The sequence below is a fragment of the Drosophila yakuba genome, chromosome 2R (genome assembly GCF_016746365.2).
Source record: "Drosophila yakuba strain Tai18E2 chromosome 2R, Prin_Dyak_Tai18E2_2.1, whole genome shotgun sequence".
Lineage (NCBI taxonomy): Eukaryota > Metazoa > Arthropoda > Insecta > Diptera > Drosophilidae > Drosophila > Drosophila yakuba.
The window spans coordinates 3301535-3319122 of record NC_052528.2 but is presented as its reverse complement, the minus strand read 5'-3'; the positions used below and the strand labels follow the sequence as shown (position 1 = coordinate 3319122).

At 38.9% G+C, this 17588-nt stretch overlaps 1 protein-coding gene and 2 long non-coding RNA genes across 5 annotated transcripts; all 3 read right to left on the bottom strand.

Moving 5' to 3' along the window:
• Positions 1-4545: 4545 nt before the first annotated feature.
• Positions 4546-8003, bottom strand: LOC120321171. The gene is made up of 3 exons (XR_005560761.1): positions 7773-8003; positions 6720-7702; positions 4546-5633 (listed from the first exon to the last, which is right to left on the bottom strand). It is a non-coding gene; the product is annotated as an uncharacterized LOC120321171 (long non-coding RNA).
• A 3914-nt stretch (positions 8004-11917) lies between these two features.
• LOC6529195 lies at positions 11918-14503 on the bottom strand. 3 transcript variants are annotated; one of them, XM_002090166.4, is made up of 2 exons: positions 13631-14493; positions 11918-13564 (listed from the first exon to the last, which is right to left on the bottom strand). In XM_002090166.4, exons 1-2 carry the CDS (start codon positions 14066-14068, stop codon positions 12689-12691), a joined length of 1314 nt encoding a protein of 437 aa, XP_002090202.2. In that variant the 5' UTR covers positions 14069-14493; the 3' UTR covers positions 11918-12688. The 3 variants fall into 3 exon arrangements, with proteins under 3 accessions (XP_002090202.2, XP_039228795.1, XP_039228796.1); XM_039372862.2 differs by having other exon boundaries at positions 13087-13167; positions 13226-14503; XM_039372861.2 differs by having other exon boundaries at positions 11918-14491.
• A 499-nt stretch (positions 14504-15002) lies between these two features.
• On the bottom strand, positions 15003-15863 carry LOC120321077. The gene is made up of 3 exons (XR_005560624.1): positions 15763-15863; positions 15330-15698; positions 15003-15263 (listed from the first exon to the last, which is right to left on the bottom strand). It is a non-coding gene; the product is annotated as an uncharacterized LOC120321077 (long non-coding RNA).
• Positions 15864-17588: the final 1725 nt, after the last annotated feature.

The window sequence follows — 17588 nt, the reverse complement described above, 5'->3', positions numbered from 1 at the left end:
TCATTCATTAGCAGCTCAGGCTGTTAGGTTTTTCTGCTCTGGTCATGATGCGTTATAATAAATTTTAAGATTACCAGGTGCAGTTGCTTTGATTACACTTGTGATTGAGATCAGAAGTGCTGGCTCCCATACCTTACTCCTCTACCTTCTACCACCCATCACCAATATATTGACTCTCTTGATTTGACATCCTGATCGAAGTCACATCGGCTGGGAAGCTCGGGTTTCCTTTTCCTTTTCCAATAAGAAGCTCCTACTTGAGTGACCCTAATTGTTTCTATCAGATTGAATTAAATTCGCCGAAACACAGGACGTCGGAGGAAAACTAAAAACAGTAGCTTATTTTATAGGAAACTCAAAAATTATTTTTAACATTTTGATGAATTCTTAGACGTGGGCCTTTCCTATGATCTGGCTCGAGATTTTTCAAGATCAACAACAATTTGGACGTTCTACAAACTTTTGACAATTATTTATGGATCTGAAAAGAAAAGGGGGACCAGAGCAATCAAAATGCTCAAAGGCGACGACAATTTCAGATATGAGTTTTCCCAGATTTCCTGCAAATGCCTGTCCCACGTCTAATCCACATCGTTAATATGCTCCAACGTCTGAACGATTTATCAATAAATACTATGTATAACTAATTGTCAAAGCCATTCATTTATAGAAAGTGTTTGAATTGTTTTTTTTAGTTTGCTTTGTGCTGTCTGGCCTATAATGAAATGTTTATCGGTCAATTTTATAATGTGCGTCCTACATAACAAATTTATGACGGACTCGCGGTGATAAATATAATAAGATTTAGTTTTTGTTTTGGACCCAAAGAGAACACTCAATGCCGAAATCTAAATGAAATAGCGGCGACAAGTCGCCAAAAGATACTTTATAAATAGTGGGTGTCTTGCTCAACCCATTGGATTGACTTGATTGTGATTTACAGCTATGGATATCTTTTCAAATTTTCTCCACGCCATATACATACGGCCAATCTGTAGTCGAACGAAGCGATTTGTTCGTTTTCGTTTTATTATGTAAAATGCCTTTCACTGTCTGTAGACACGTGCTCATCAGCATTCAAATATGCAGCAGTAAAGCACAGAAGGCTCGACTGAGGCAACAAGTCTGCGCCGCTGTATACCCTATTTCGTCCAGGCTATATCTCTTTATGAGAACCTTCATACAGATCGACGCTGCTCTTATAAAGGCTAAAAATATTTTCCTGATTACGCTTAGTAGACGTGCAAGAAAAAAAAAGAACGTGAAAAAAGCTCTAGTCGAATGTTAAGTCTACAAGAAACCCTTTGCTCTGTAAAAAAAATGTATAAATATTTCTAGATAAAAGTGGCATCTGTTGTAGATTACACATATTCATATTCTATTCTTAATGCCAAGATTCCAAGCCAGTACCTCTAGAATGTACAGCGTTAATAAGGTTGGCAAAAGCAGCAATATGGGAGTACTGTATTTGTATTTTCAGATAACTTCTATAACATAAAAGTATCCATAGCTCTGTAAAAAAATGTATAAATATTCCTAGATCTATTATATTCTTAATGTCAAGATTCTAAGCCACTACGTTTATAAAAACTTAATACCGTTCTTCTACGACAGGGACGCTGTTTTCTGGAATGTATATGTAGGGCTATATTATCCCGGGTCTCTGTTCTCTGCGCGGTTACTTCGATAGCATTGTACTTGGGGCATTGATCACTTTTCAATATTTTCCACTTGTTATTTATTGGTCCACTCCATGGCAGCGGCGAGAAAACCTCCTTGTCCGAGTTTTTCCCGATCTTTCCAGAGGACAAGTACTTGTCACTGACTATGGTAGAATTATTATGGACTCCCTCATTCCCCTGATACGGTGAAGATGCCTCGGGCAACTTCATTTCTTCATTTACCGCAACTCTTTTTTGCCGCTTTGTTGCAATTAATAAAAAAAATTGGCTCTGTTGTTGCATCTTATTGCTGTTGCACGTTGTTAAAATTTTGTAAATTAACGTTCGATGCAGGAATGCGGACGTTCCTCAAATAAAAGCGCACCCGTACACATGGTGCGATGCCCGCAACATGTTGCCGTTGGGTAAGCTGAGTGGTGTCTGCCTTTATGAAGTTTTTATGAACTCCAGAATTCAGAACAATAAAACCCCCATTTTTCAGACGATGGCCAGTCTATTTAAAAAAAGATCTCTTGTTTAAAAAGATCTCTGTAGTAGTAACGAAAAATCCAGTAGTGCGCCTATTACTATTATTACTATTACTATTAAACTTGAACTCATTCTTATACTAATGAACTCAAATGCTATGTGCTGGCGTAGCTATTCCTCTTACTTTATTTGAAGTGTAATTATCGGAAGATGTATTATTAGATTAGAATATTATATTATATTATAAATTATATTCGAATATTTGTCCAGGACTCGTTTCCACTCTACCATTGACAGGTAATAAATAATTACAAATAGTGTTATATTCATGCCCACATACTTAGGTGTATCGAGTATCGAAAAATGACTGAGAAATGTAAGACTAAGATATGGTCGATGAAATGTTTTACGAGAAAGCGCAAAGTATTTTGGTTCGTTTTAAAGTCACGGGATCTACAGTCATCACAATCAGCTGTCCATCCAACGAGGCTCATGTAAAATTAAAACGCACTGACAGTTGAACACGCCAAGAGCATTTCCCACATAACACATGTTATCGTTCTATTTGAATTTCGGAAAGCGCGCCGAAAACCAACGCACTAAAATAAATATCATGGCAATTTAACATAATGATTTATTAGTTTATTTATCTTCCAAATATTTTCCTCCTTAGCGGAGATCTTTCACAACAGAGAAGAACCAACCCACGCACCGCACGCAGGTCGGCGAGGGGCCTGCGGCGCAGCAAATCCGCGGTGTCAACGGAAAATGTCTTCGAACCGTTTGGCCGGAATGTGGTGATGATGCAGCTGCTGGATGCCACTGACTGTGGACTGGGGTGCAATTTATGAAAGCGCGGACAGAGATATTGACGAATGCCGTTGGTCCCGAACTTGAACCCGAACCCGAAATGCGGAAATTCAGTGACGTGGGCGTGAGTACTTCTTCGGCATTTGGATGGCTCTTCTTTCTCGGCCAAGAGTTATGTTAATTGTTGGCGCGTCAATTTGAATCACGACTTACACTTGTCTTACTCGCATGCGTGACATTAATTTACGGCTTGTTGGGTGAGAATCGCAATTATCATTTTTTAATATGATTTAATAGCAGCGCGGACGAAAAAAACGCAGTAAGTAGCTCGACGAAATGCTTTTCACTTATTTATATATTCTGAAATATATTTATATAATTTTTATTAATTTCTACGCCTCAACGGCAAATATTTTATGATGATGGAAGCGTTCTTTTCTCTCGTTCGTAATTGCTGACGCTAAGAACAACAAGCTAATTAATTTGGCAAAATGAATTCTCTTAATGGGGTACAACATGTTAAATGGCTTTCTCGGCGCTCCTCTCAAAAAGAAATTGGCTCGTCATAAAGAGGAAAAATACAGCTAAGGGTGAAAAAAATCGGAAGGGAAAAGGGTTTGGATATGATAATTCTTACTAATTTATATACTCGACGAATGTTTCTCATTTTGATTTTGTCACAAACTGTCAAAATCGCAACTGCCAAATAATTTCAGAATTAAACAACCGAACTCGGAACCATAATGTCTAGCAAAAAGTTGCTTCTAATTAGAAATGGATAGAGAAATCCCAAATTCAAAAGCCATTTCCATTCGGTTAATTCTTCTTTTTGTTTGTTGCTGGCAGACAATTTTCAAAATATCATGTGTCAAATTTCTGCAGCAGAATGTTACTCATATATACCATGACATATACGAATGTGTAGCCTGAGGCTTAAAAAGGGGGTATGTGCGACTGAATTTGGTATTGGGACTGTGGTGTTTGGAAGAGCAGTTAGGCCTGTCATTTATTTTGTGCTGACAATTTTTGACACAGCTGAAAAATCGACAAAAACACTTTTTTGTTTATTTTTGGTTCTAAAGAGAGCCGTTCATCGAGAGCCTTTTATTTATAAGGCTTTTTGACTTGTCATCCGTGTGGGCGTGGCAAGAGTAATTACGGACGACACTTTATTACTTACCCCCTTACATGGCATCCCTCCTCATTAACTTGTCGGTCTATCATTTAATATTTTATTTTGGGTTTTGTATTTCTTACTCGTAAAGTAAGCGAGTAATTTATATTCGTTGAATACTATCCAACTGGTAGCAAAAAGCTTTCAAGACCACATAAAGCTTAAATAATTTCAAACGGCAGTAAGTCGATCCAGCCATGTTCTAGATGTATAATCAAACACTTTTGAAAAATGCTTATATTTATTTGTATTTTATTATTTAATTATCAAGTTTCGATATGCAAAAACAATGTGTTCAAGCCCTCTCTTACACCTACAAATCGGCGCTAAAAAGGAATCTCGGAAAGAAACACCCTCCTAATTGTAAATCTACATTTCCCAGAACTTACTAAAACCCTAAGAAACCAGTTGTCAATAAAAACTTGAGCATATACTAAGTGTCAAAAATCATTTCAATTATAATAATCTGAGTATGAGCGAAATCTTTGTGCAATTCACAACTTGCGCTCCAAGAACCAGGGCTTCCTTAAATGGCAGTGTGCATTTAAACTTAATTTCCAGTGACAACAAATATTCTTGTGTCCCGACCGATTTCTTTTGCCAATTCCAGCAAGCTACCGCTAGCTGAAATGTTTCACTCTGAAGCATTCCAACACTTTCGCGTTCGGGTCGGTCAACCCAGTTACTCTGGAGTGGATGTTTTGTCTCTTTAGCTCTTCGGATGGTCGGGGCATGTCAATTGCTTGGCCTGCTGTTTGCTTCGATGGAAGGCAGCCGGTGTCCTTAAATGCCGAATCCCAGTCTCGCCAAATTACACCCCCTTCGATCCTTGCGGCGCATGTTTGTCTTTCCTCATTTTTTGCTTATGTTTTTTTCCTGTCTCTTTTTTTGAGTGAATTTATGTTTTTTATGCCTTGCTTTTCATCTATTTTTCCACATTTTCTACTGACCACAGAGGATGGGACCCAGTGGGAACACTACAGAGCACAAAAGCCATTGTTTTTGCTGTTGTAATGTAGCCACTTTTACTACGTTCACAGCTCGCCTGCCATGTCCTCCTGGCTCTGAAGTTTTCCACTCAACTCGCATTTTTGTCTATCTGTTGGTTTTCCCAGTTTTCCCATCTCACTCTCATTTCGTCTCCGACCGTCTATCGGATGGCGGACATTTTTCTTATTTGCAATAAATTTGGTTATGAATGTTTTCGGTCTGCACTCGTTTCTGTTCCTGGGAATTGTACATAATTTTCACAATTTTGATGTTAACTTGAAAATTTACGATACGTTATTTTGAAATGATGGTTGGCCGGTTCAAGCAAAATTTCTGTCTCCTCCAACCTTCTATCGCCTCGGTCCAACCTTGCCAGGTATTAAAAATTTATTTTTACGATTTCAGTCTAGGGATTTAAGCGAAACTGTTCTGTTGGCTTTCTTTATTAAAAAAAAACCGAACGGGATTGGAACAAAGTATGGATTTTGGCTGTCGCTTAATCCAACAACCTATGAAAAAAAAAAAAAATAATAATAATAAATTCGGATTTTCGTTATTCTACGTGTTTGTGGAAAAATTGTTTGTAACCCGGCCATGACCGTCTATATTTATTAATTACAACAATAAAGGATACGAATCATATTTTACTCAAATAAATAAAGTCCCGTTTTGACCATTCCAATCGAAAAACAAGACAGAACGCTATAGTCGAGTTTCCCCACTATCTGATACTATCCGCTGTGTTCAAACATGTGGCCGTGGCAGTTTTGGGCGGTTTGTGGGCATAAGAGTGGGCGTGGCAGCATGGGTCAACAAACGCTGCGTCTATGTCTCTGAAGTCTGCATGCTTAATCTCACCTTTCTAGTTCTTACAGTTCCTGAGATCTCCGCGTTCATACGGACGGACAGACAGACATGTCCAGAATGACTCGGCTATTCTGATCAAGAATATATATACCATATATGGTTGGAAACGCTTCCTTATACTTGTAACATACTGCTCTACGAATCTAGTATACCCTTTTACTCTACGAGTAACGGGTATAATAAAAAAAAGGATACATATGTACATTCATATGTATATGGAACAAGGAGGAATGGTGGAGTCGAGTTCCAACTATCAGATACCCGGTACTCATCTAATTGCAGTGCGAAATTTTTTTGTCAGAAAATTCTTATGACATAATGATGGAAGATAGTAAGATAGTGTTATAAAATAAAATCAAAACATGTTTTAAAATTGTGAGGGTCACAGCTTATGGGCACCATAGTTTGTGTGGCCAAAATGTTTGTGGCATATCGATAGAAATTGGCAATACCTATAGGTAATTACAATGAAAAAAGGTCATAACGGTTTTTGGCGGTTTGTGGGCTTTACAGTGGGCTTGGCAATGTTCTAAAACTAACTTGCATATCGTAGATGGATTCGTAATCTGAGCATTAGAGCTTTATAGACTCGGATGGTGATCATGATGTTTAAAAGGGTACGAATCGCGTTCATCTATATACATATGTACATACTACATACCCCTTTACTAAACGAGTATAAAAATTGTTTATAATCTTGGCGTTATATTATGTCAGGCTATACATACAATTCATTTTTAATCCATATCGATATTTTTCTTGGATCCTTCCTTCTGCCTGTAACATACTTTTTAACAAATCTAGTAAACCCTTCTACTCTACGAGTAATGGGTATAAAAATCTTTCCAGCTTTATCCTGAATTACCCCTCAACGGCGCAGAAACGGAAGTACCGATAACAGTGTTGCGCACTTAATGAGCTTATAATACAGACACAGCGATTGAAGCCGATTCCATTATCCTATATGGGCGGCTTACGTCAGGCGACTTCCTGAGATTAGTCAGACGAGGCAACGAGCTCCTAGCCGATTTTAATAGCTGCTAATATTAACTAATTGGCATACTTAGCCGGAGATAAGTGCGATGGGAGAGTGTGCGGTAGTGCGCCTCACAAGCTCTCCATCAAAATGCGACACGGACTGAAATTATCTAATGAATTTTCTCATAATCCGAATTACAAGTGGCGATCAAGAAGCGGCATCCGTTGCATCTGTTGGCATCGTCAGCCAAAAGAAAACTCTTGCCTGTGCTGTGTCGTTGGCTGTCATAATCCGATCATCAGGCAAATCCGTGGCACAAGAGGCCCGAGGCCTCACAGTATCGCATCCCCAAAAGCAGGGGGTTCCGAAGAGAGGTTGGCACCCAAGATATGATCTGTGAGGTCGTTAGCACGATCTCCCCTCTTTTCCTCCATGCTAATCCGGTGATTCCTCGCGTTGATTTTCATTTCATTCTCACTAATAATTCGCCTGACAGATATTCAGGCATAATTAGAGATTAATTGTTCTACTCATAATTGGTCTTGGCTTGATATTTTTGGATATTTGGCAGGAAGACGAAAATTGCATCAACGTGGGGCTCTTAGCCCACACAAATACTGATGGAAGGGTGGCCGGGGAGATGAGAGATGAGGATCGGAAAAGGGCTCAGAGTGACAGTGGCAGTTGTCCGTGCAGAATCGTGTTTGCATATGACAGGGACAAGTTTTTTTTCTTGAAACACATATATGAGGATTTATTATTAATATCGTTTAATCTACATAGAAAATAAACTTCGAATTACCAAATTAGTCGTCTTTGTTGGTCCAAGCATTTCACTTTTAAAAAGAGACCGTAATCATTATGCGTTTTATCATAAAAATTACAAGGTATTAATTCTATTTTAATTTTTTCTTCATTTCTAATCACTAGAATCTGCAACTCAACTTTTATAGTTCCCGAGAAAAGCTCACGCACGGATAAAATGGTAAAATAAGGTGATTAAAAAAGCATCGATCGATCGACTGGCACATCATTTGTTTAAATCCAAAATTCAATTTTAAAGATATTCCGAAAACAAAATATTGGTAAATTTTGTAAAAATGCCATTTTTGTATGTATGTATAAAATATTGAACCATTTTTTACAAATTAAGATTTTTGTATGTGTATTTGTCAAAATATAAATTTGTAATAATATATGTATGTATAATGTATGACCTTATTTTCGTGGGTGTTTCTTGTTTTCGGCTATTATTTTCCATAAAGTTGATGGTTGCCTCGCTTGTTTGACCCGCAAAGTAAAAGTACTAGCATATTTTATTCCTCCTAATGACAGCGCGTAAAATGTCTCGAAGAAGCAAGGGCCGGTCAGACAGAAGCTAGAGCCATGACAAAATGGCCTGGAAAAAGAGGGAGCACATAAAAAGATAAATTTATGTTCTGCCTTTTCTTTGTTTTTACTCAAGTCGTTCATAGATTACACGGAATTATGACGAGCGCGTGTCTATCCATCGAGCAGGACAATGGACGAATGTCGACATCTACGAGTGGACCCAAGCCGACATTTTGGTCCTGCTGAAATAGTTTTCATAAATTAATTTTATTTCATTTGCGGATCCCAGAACAAGACGCGTGCGTTCGATTCCAGACAGTTACATATTTCTTTTCTAATTGTGCGACAGTTTTCCTTAGTCTGCTTTGGGAAATTTACGTAGATAAGAGCATTTTGCGTCGATTTGTAACGATTTGGCGTACAAAATAGTATTGAGAATCTATAAATATTTATATTTATGGCTTGGAAAATATAATTAATGGCTGCAAAAGTTTTCTATTCACTAGAGTCTCCAGTCTATCTGGAACGCCAGCAATTTCTAGTTTATTTACAGAAAATTGGTATGGTATTGCGGACTTTGCACTGGATCCAAGAAAAATATCGATATGGATTAAAAATGAATTGTATGTATAGCCTAACATAATACAACGCCAAGATTATAAACAATTTTTATACTCGTTTAGTAAAAGGGTATGTATGTATATAGAAGAAAGCGATTTCTACCCTTTTAAATATCATGATCACTATCCAAGTCTATTAAGCTACAATGCTCAGATTACGAATCCATCTACGATATGCAAGTTAGTTTTAGAACGTTGCCACGCCCACTGTAAAGCCCACAAACCGCCAAAAACCAGCCGAGTCAATCTGGCCATGTCCGTCTATTTTACTATATAAGGAGGTACATTGAAAAATGTAATTAGTTCGCTTGCGGACTCAATCATTTGTCATTCCAAGCTTCGGCAGCGAAGTGTGCTGCGTTATTATTACTTATTTCAAATTAAGTTAAGTTTACTATATTAATATATTATATTAAATCTTTGAAGTTTTATTTTGAAGTTAATAACTGTGAATACAAAAACTAGAATATGCAAAATTTTTTGGCTCGCTTTTTAAGCGAGATATCTGATTGAACAGCACCTCCAACTCAGCATATAATCTAATCTATGTATCTAATCTCGAACATTTATAATATGCAAGCACTGTATAATCTCGTGTGCTTTTAAAATGCTTTAAACTGACTTAATAAAACTATTTCACCACAAAAATATGAAGTTAAACAAATATATCAAAGTCTGGAAGGTGAAATAAAGAAAAATTACTGGACAGGGGATGTTTTACAATTATTCCGACTGTTGCTGTTTGCAAAACAGCAAAAATGTATTTATCCGAAAAAGGATTAAAACAGCATCATTGATTTTATGATCCTGAAACCATTGATGCAGCCCAAAACAAAAATCCAGAAAAAGACAATTTCTGGTATATGAAATACCTGACTTTTTAAATCCATTTTTTTTAAGTCTAAAATTTAAAATAAGAAAAATTATACATACATACGTACGTATGCATATAACCAGGTAACGCAGTCCTGCTAGTTTTAGGGTTTACTAGATTTCTTGAAGAGTATGTACTGTTTGCAAGCAACTACCCTATATAAAACCGGGTCGATCTGATCATGTCTGTATGACAATCCTTCTTTCCGTACAACAGTCAAATTATTGCGATCTATAAAGGTTATCTCATTTTTTTATTAAATTATTGCAGAATGCTTTTTGCGCTTGTATGCTGGAAAATTTTTCGGAGTGTATCAAATAAACTCAGAAAACGACTGCTAGGTAAGAACTGACTCAAATAAAGATGCAAATGAATCCAAGCTGGACTGCAATAAAAAACCCTCATTCCGAATGACTGACTCAACTGCCAACACGTAGACAAACAATGCAGCCAAAGGGGGTGCAAGGGACTGGCTCGGGACTTCAGAGTCCTGTGATCAAGGCAGACAAGTGGAGTCCATTAAAACACTAACGTCACGTCAGGCGCCGAGTGATGGATGTGACCCAAGGACGAAGACAAAAGTGCAGGCAAAAACGTCCAAAAACAGGAGCCGAAAGGATAACATGTCCTGACGTCTGCACCCACTGGATAGTACTTGGATGAATACCAATCAGAGAAACAATTGGCAAACCGTCGTCCTCCGGCCAGCGAACAGGATGTGATGGCAATTTAAGGCAGACAGCAGACAGTCGCTCAAAATGGAGTTCCTCCGGCGCTCCATCTGGTCTTCTCCATAGTGCGAGGGGGCGTGACCAGCGCACCGCCTCCGGGCCAGCAACTGCAGCATGTCCTGGCCAATTGTCCGGGCTGAGGAGTGTGCGTGAGGACGGAAGTGAGGAAGTGCGCCCCTTTTGCATCGCCATCATGAAGTCATTCACTCAATTTATCGTTTGATGAATGTCCTGGCAGATAGTCCTGGCAATCCGCTCCCCCCACTCACGCCTTACTGTTTTGGGGCGTTGATGTCGGGACACACACACGTTTAATGGCCATTTGAGCAGTTGATAAACGTTTCGCTCGTTTGCGTTGATGAAATGTTGTCGTTGTCGTCGTCGGTTCTGTCCTTATTTGGTCCTGCATTGTTTATTTATGCCCGGCATATGGTTCATATAGACCTCATAGCGCACATCCACATCTACATCCACATCATCATCCTCTGCATACATGGGCCGTTTAGTTTTTGCGCTTATTTCTAATTGTTTTTCTTGTTTGTCCGTCAGGCGGCGCATTTTAATTTATGGCTCTGGCAAAATCTGCTTGTTTTCTACATCCCTTTTGGTAGTTTTTTTTTTTAAGCCAAGTACTCGATGCAATAGGTCTGATGACAATGATACTGTTATGATGTCAGTGTCTGACAGGCGACATACTCGTTCACATTTTGAGCCGCGGAGTGGAGCATGGTTCGTCATCGTGGTTTATGTTATTGTTTTTACACAAATAATGACTTTGTTACTTTTAGTTGCAGCTCGCCGAAGTATTGAGCACTTTCAATTTATTTGCATATATGTATAGGGTAGGCAGCTGATGTGGTAAAATTTTCATTAAATAAAGTCTCTTAAAAGTTTTTTTTTGTAAATCTATTTTAATTAAAGATTTTGATTCTATAGCAGACGGTTTTTCATACTAACATCGTTATTGTGAAAGGCTTATACTTTTAATCAATGGATAAAAGACTTGTTTGGGTGTTTATAATCATCCAACTATGCAATAAGTCGTAGCACATATCCTCGCCGAAAGTTCCATTTAACCAATAAATCAAATCGCGTAATTCTCGAAATATAAATGCAATTATAAATATGGCTCTTAATAAACAACAGATCACCACTATTTAACAAAGCCCTCTCCACAAAAAAGTTTAGGGCTCAACACGAGACCACACAAATAGATATGAATGTATGTAGAATGCCCAACAAAACGGCTATTGGCTTTAAAAGTGTAATAAAAATGCATTTACACCTCAACCAAAAAAGGGATGAAGAAGCAACAAAAGCTTAAAAAGCGAGCCAAAAATATGGAATAGTTTGGGAAGGCGCGCCAGCACAAAAAAACAAAAAGCAGCAATCCAACACTAATAATTCGCCTTTATTGAGTGTTTCTGGTGCAATAAAAGCATTTCGGCTGGATTTCCCATTGCTGGTCGTAAAAAATGTTGGAATTTTATTGGCCAGAGAGCAAGGCGAAATGCAAGATCATTTGAATACGCAGCGAACGGTTTGCTCCGCGTCGAATCTTCTTTCCCCTGCCTCCCGTCTTTTAAAGAAACTTAACGAGCCAACAAATTACTACAGGTCATAAAACTCAAATCACAAAAATATTCCAAGAAGCGGTACGGCGGGGCGGTCTAAAAATAATATTCGTAGCGCCCGATAGGCAGGAGACTTCTTTAGTTGGGGTCTCTGGCCCTCGGGTGACATTATCAAAATGATTTAATGGCACAGTTGTGGTGATATTAGCATAAGGCATATTTCCAATGCCATTTGATGGCCCATTATCGAAAAGGTTATTTCGATCACATAAGCGAGCTTTAACTTCAAACTTCGGATATTAACTGAAGAGGCACTGCGATCTGCACATCATTTAAATTTGTATTTGAATATTTAAGTTTCAGAAGCTTGCACTTTAAAAACACATCTTTGATGGACATTTCCAGAATGCAATGGAAAAATGTAAATATTTAAATTTTTTGTTATGTAAGTATTATAAATCTTCATTATTTAATTACTCATAGACTATGAAGGTTTATGGATCGCTTTTGGATCGCCACATATAATTTTTTTTATGTAAATTTTGTTAATCCACGATCTGGGAAACGGGGAGTCCACTCTAGTCTGTCTAGTTCCTAGATGCTTTCTGGCCAAACATGGGCTGCGCTTTCGCTGCTGCGTTATCATCACCCATGGAAATCACAGTGATCACCGAAGATCGCTCCTTGGCCGTCTGCATCAGCTGCTCTATCGTGTCGCGCCGGTAGCGACGGATACTTCCCTGTGTCACCTTACCTGTTCCATCCATTCGCATCTGGTGGGGATGGCGGCGTAGCCATGTCCACGGCTTTTCCCGATTAAACGGTTCGTGCAGGAGCACCGGAAGCGGATCGCCATAGTACTGTCGGTTCGTGGACTGCTTAGGAACTGCCTCACTATCACTGGCTTTTTTTCTTTTCCTCGAGCCGCGGGGCAAATAGCTCTTATGAAGGGCTTTCGATGCAGAGGCCTTGACCCTTTCATAGTACGAATCGGAAATTCGCTTAGCAATGCTGGTATGACTTGAGGGCTGTTTTGGATTAGTAACAGTACCATTCAATTTGAGCTCTTTGATGGCAGTTATTAGTTTCTCGGTATCGCGCGTTAGGTAAGTCTTATCATTCACCTGAAAAAGCAATTTGGCGAGACGCCTGGTCCGCTCTAAGATAAATGAATCCTCAAGCGCCCAATCGGGCGTGTACATAACATCTAGGCCGGCGGATTCAAGGCTTGACCCGAAAACATATCCAGGATCTTCTACTGGTCGTTGTTCCAGCCCCGTGTTAAGATAGCTTCTCTTTTCTGAGGCCCTTGCTTCCGAGTTTTTTAATCGCCTCCTGCCGTTTTGATGAGCGATAGAATCGCGATCGATGCCAGCTCTACGCGCTCTGGAATCCCTTTTAGTTGTGCCACGTTGGCCGCTAAAGCCTGCGTCAGTTGCGCGGAGCTCCTTGTGTGGAGATTGCTTTAAAACAGTTTGCACGGTGCGCATTAGTAGCAGCAGTGAGTCTTGATTAAAGCGGCTCCTTACGTTTCCATGAGTATCGAAAATTCTCATAAAATTTTCACAGGCAAAGCAGTTCACATAGGGAACTTTACAAGAGGGGCCCAAGGTCCCAGCGGGATATAGGATTTTTGCAAAGTTCTGGAGGGTCAGTGTGTGCAAAAAGTCAGACACCAAATCCGGCGGACGATTCAGGGCCGTGGCCAGGGCCAGAATAATGCGCTGGTTGGTAGAGAACCAACGCTCCTTTTGCGACTTCTGAGGACATTGACACCCCAGCTTCATCAGGACCGATATGCGCTTCTGCTCCTCCGAGTCATTGTTCAGTTGCTTGAATGGGTTCTTCGGGGAGTTTCCCGCCCGAGGCTTTCGCGAAGAGCGACAAGCACAGGTCGCAAATCGCTGAAGGCAAAAGCCGCTGCCGAGAAGATTGCCCGCGAAGATTCCATTCCTCAGACTGAGCATTCTCGCTGTTATGGTTTTATTTCAAAATATATTTCCCAATTCAAATAGCACTGACATGTGAAATTTGTAAAAGGCGTCGCAAGTGGGAATAATTACCCATTTCGAAAATAATGCTCCAGTGGCAGAATTGGCTCATGAATTGGCAGGAATTGGTCCACCTGGCCGGTACCCGAAATCTGCTTTGTACTCCAGTATACACGGGTCAGTACCACTTTCCGGTGTGAAGAATGCCATGGCTTCTTCAACTAAACCAGCACGGAGTCTCGAGTCTCTCCATGTTAAAACATGGAGAAAAAACAAAAGTGTAGGGACATTTAAAATATCACAAAACTGTCTATCTTAAGAGGGGAACTACCATTAAGGGCTGCAAAAAAGGGGCTGAAGTAACTTTTGGAAGGCATCTCTTAACCAATATTCGAAAATTAGCTTTTAAGCTGACACGACATTCTAAGGCAATATTCCTATCGATGAAAACAAGAACAAAACAAGGTATGAAGTTCACCCTTAAGCGATAAGAATCTTCTGTCACAAACTATTAAATTTACTAAACTAAATTTTCTGTAAATAAAATATTTATAAATTTGGTTTTGTGCTTAAATTGTTCACATTTTAAAGCTAAATATTAACAGATTGTTTTTAATCTTTCTTTAATTTACATCGTTAGTGCTGGCTTTCACCATCTTGCTTATTCCGATTAATATGTAAAGTTTATGTGATTCAACTTTATATTGCACTGAGCTAACCAAAGCCGCCATTTAGTTAAATTAGGTAAAAATAATAATTAATAAATATAATAATATTCATAATTAATATTTCAATCAGCATGTACAGCTGTATTTATTGTAGTAGCAGTCCTTATGTATCACACTTTAAATGGACAAGAGATCCTTATTAAACCATACGTACATATTTAATTTTAAACAATTCAACAAAATTACACTTTTATTTCTTTAATAGTTTCGAAAATATAGAGAAAAAGTACTACAACTAAATTTTTCTTACTAATATTTACATTGGGGTCTAGTTATTTGTTGCATAGCGTTTGTTGCTTATCAGTGCCGTAGACATAATGTTTAATGTCGCCCCACAGGTTCGATCGGGAAATTGTGCTGGGCATGGCATCACGTCTACTTTATTTTGGGTGAACCAATTCTCGAGCGGTTGAACGGTTGTTTGTCTGTTTAAGATCATTATCCTGTTGAAATGGCCGCATTAAGGACATATTCAATTAATTATAAAACGGCAAAACATGTATAAGTACATTTACATATTCGTGTTGGTCCATAAAACGATCAATCATATGCTTGGGACTGATACCACTGTAACGAAAACAAGCCCATACCAGAATATTAAGTCCACCATGCTTAACATGCTTAACTCCTTGTTTTGAGGTCAAACACACTGTCAGGAGCCTGTTCCTCCTCCCTAGAGGACGCAGAAGGATTAACCTTGCTGAAAGAAACTATGCGTCGATCCTCTGAATCGGTGGTTTTACGTGAGGCTTCAAATCATATTTAATGGAATTGGAGACAATTTTGGCAGAACATTGAAGGTATTTTGGAATTTCTATAAATGTTTTTTCCTCCTCTCTAAGCTTAAAAATTGATCGTCCTGGGCGCAGTGCTGTCCTCTACCAAAAAAAAATATTTTTGTTTTAATGTTATTCCCTTTAAATCAAATCCAATTAACTTAACCCAATTTTCTCTTTAAAAAATAATGATAATTTCCGGACTTTTCATTAGACAAAACCAGACACTGCTGTTCTAATGAACAGCCTAAAAGTTGAAAATTTAATAAGGATAACTTGAAAAACCAACGCCTCCTTTCTTTTCGATCTATGCAGCCCAATTTACAAAAATACTTATAATAAAAAACGGCGCTTATGAAAAGGGACATGGAAAAATTCTTGAATATTTCTTAGATTCTCATGCACTGCTATTTTAATGAACACCGCTCTGCATATGCGACATTACTCGTTTGTAATGTATTTTATATGCATATATGTACATATATCGATATAATATTATTTACTATCTGGGACTTGATTCACCGAATTTTCTTTTTTTATTCTCACCTTGAAATAAACTATTGCACTTACGTATACTTTTATGCATGTGTGAGTGCCGAATTGACGCATAAGAGCCTAATGTGAACGAAGGCAAAAGGGAGATACAAATAAAGCTGGACTCCAAATAACAACACACCTCCCCGTTTTCCATTGCGCTTCACTTTGGCATCAACAACAATTAACCCTCGCAAACTCATTCCACTATGGCAATAACAAAGAAATCGCAAAAAGCCAAGCAAATAAAGAGGGAAAAAGAAGCAAAATGTAATCTAGCCCAATTCTATTGGGTGCGAGAGCGAGACCGCTGCTTGGCAGAAGGGGAAGACTCAACAGATCAAAGAGAGCAAACGCTGTTCAAGGGGAAAAGCGGGGCGATAGGAACGGATGAACTGAAATCGCAGCTGTCTCTGCAAAAGGGGAAGTAAAGAGATTTCGCTCTTTTACTCTCTTTCTCTGCCTCTCTCTCTCTATCCTTCTGATTGGAAGCAGCGCTGCACAAGAGAGCATTCAATTGGGAGAAACAAAAATGCAAACAAACAACACGCACACACGCCTGCAAACAGCGCTGCATGTGCTGAATTTACCGGCACTTCTTCGACGGCGTCATCGGTTGACGCGTCGACACACGACTTCCGCATCACCCCCGTCTCCCACAATAATCAACACGCCAGTAGCTTGTATCGGTAGTGATTTGAAATTAACGCAGGGAGTTCAATGAAATTTTGTGCGTGAGGAATCCGAAATCGTATTTACGTTTACAGATGGTTATAATATTACAATTGGAGTAGGATACAATCAGCTCTTTAAAGGCAAAATTGGTCGAATTCGATGAACAGGAAAGCGCTTGATCCGCAGATAAGACTTGTATAGGCACAAGAACGACATTATGGCGATACTTGGGATATGTTTTGGTTCAGAAAAGTTGTTGCTTTTAATTTTATTTTATATATAGAATACCAGACACAGTAGAATCCGGTTATAGAGAGTTTCAAGGGACCGACTATTTAACGTCGTTATACCCGAAAGACGCACTAACAGAAAGGTGGAAAACAATTTTTTTTGTTGGTTATTTTATGGTTGCCATGCTTGTAATATGTTTCAACATAATACAAACTAAATTTTTTATCAAACAAATTTCTTAAGTGTTTTTATACCCGTTACTCGTAGAGTAAAAGGGTATACTAGATTCGTTGAAAAGTATGTAACAGGCAGAAGGAAGCGTTTCCGACCATATAAAGTATATATATTCTTGATCAGGATCAGTAGCCGAGTCGATCTGGCCATGTCCGTCTGTCCGTCCGTCTGTCTGTCCGTCTGTCCGTATGAACGTCGAGATCTCAGGAAGTACAAAAGCTAGAAAGTGGAGATTAAGCATACAGACTCCAGGGACATAGACGCAGCGCAAGTTTGTCGATTCAGGTTGCCACGCCCACTCTTACGCCCACAAACCGC

Bases quoted from the DNA above. Each gene is read 5' to 3' on its own strand.
- LOC6529195 (XM_039372861.2), bottom strand. From the start codon at position 14,068: ATGCTCAGTCTGAGGAATGGAATCTTCGCGGGCAATCTTCTCGGCAGC.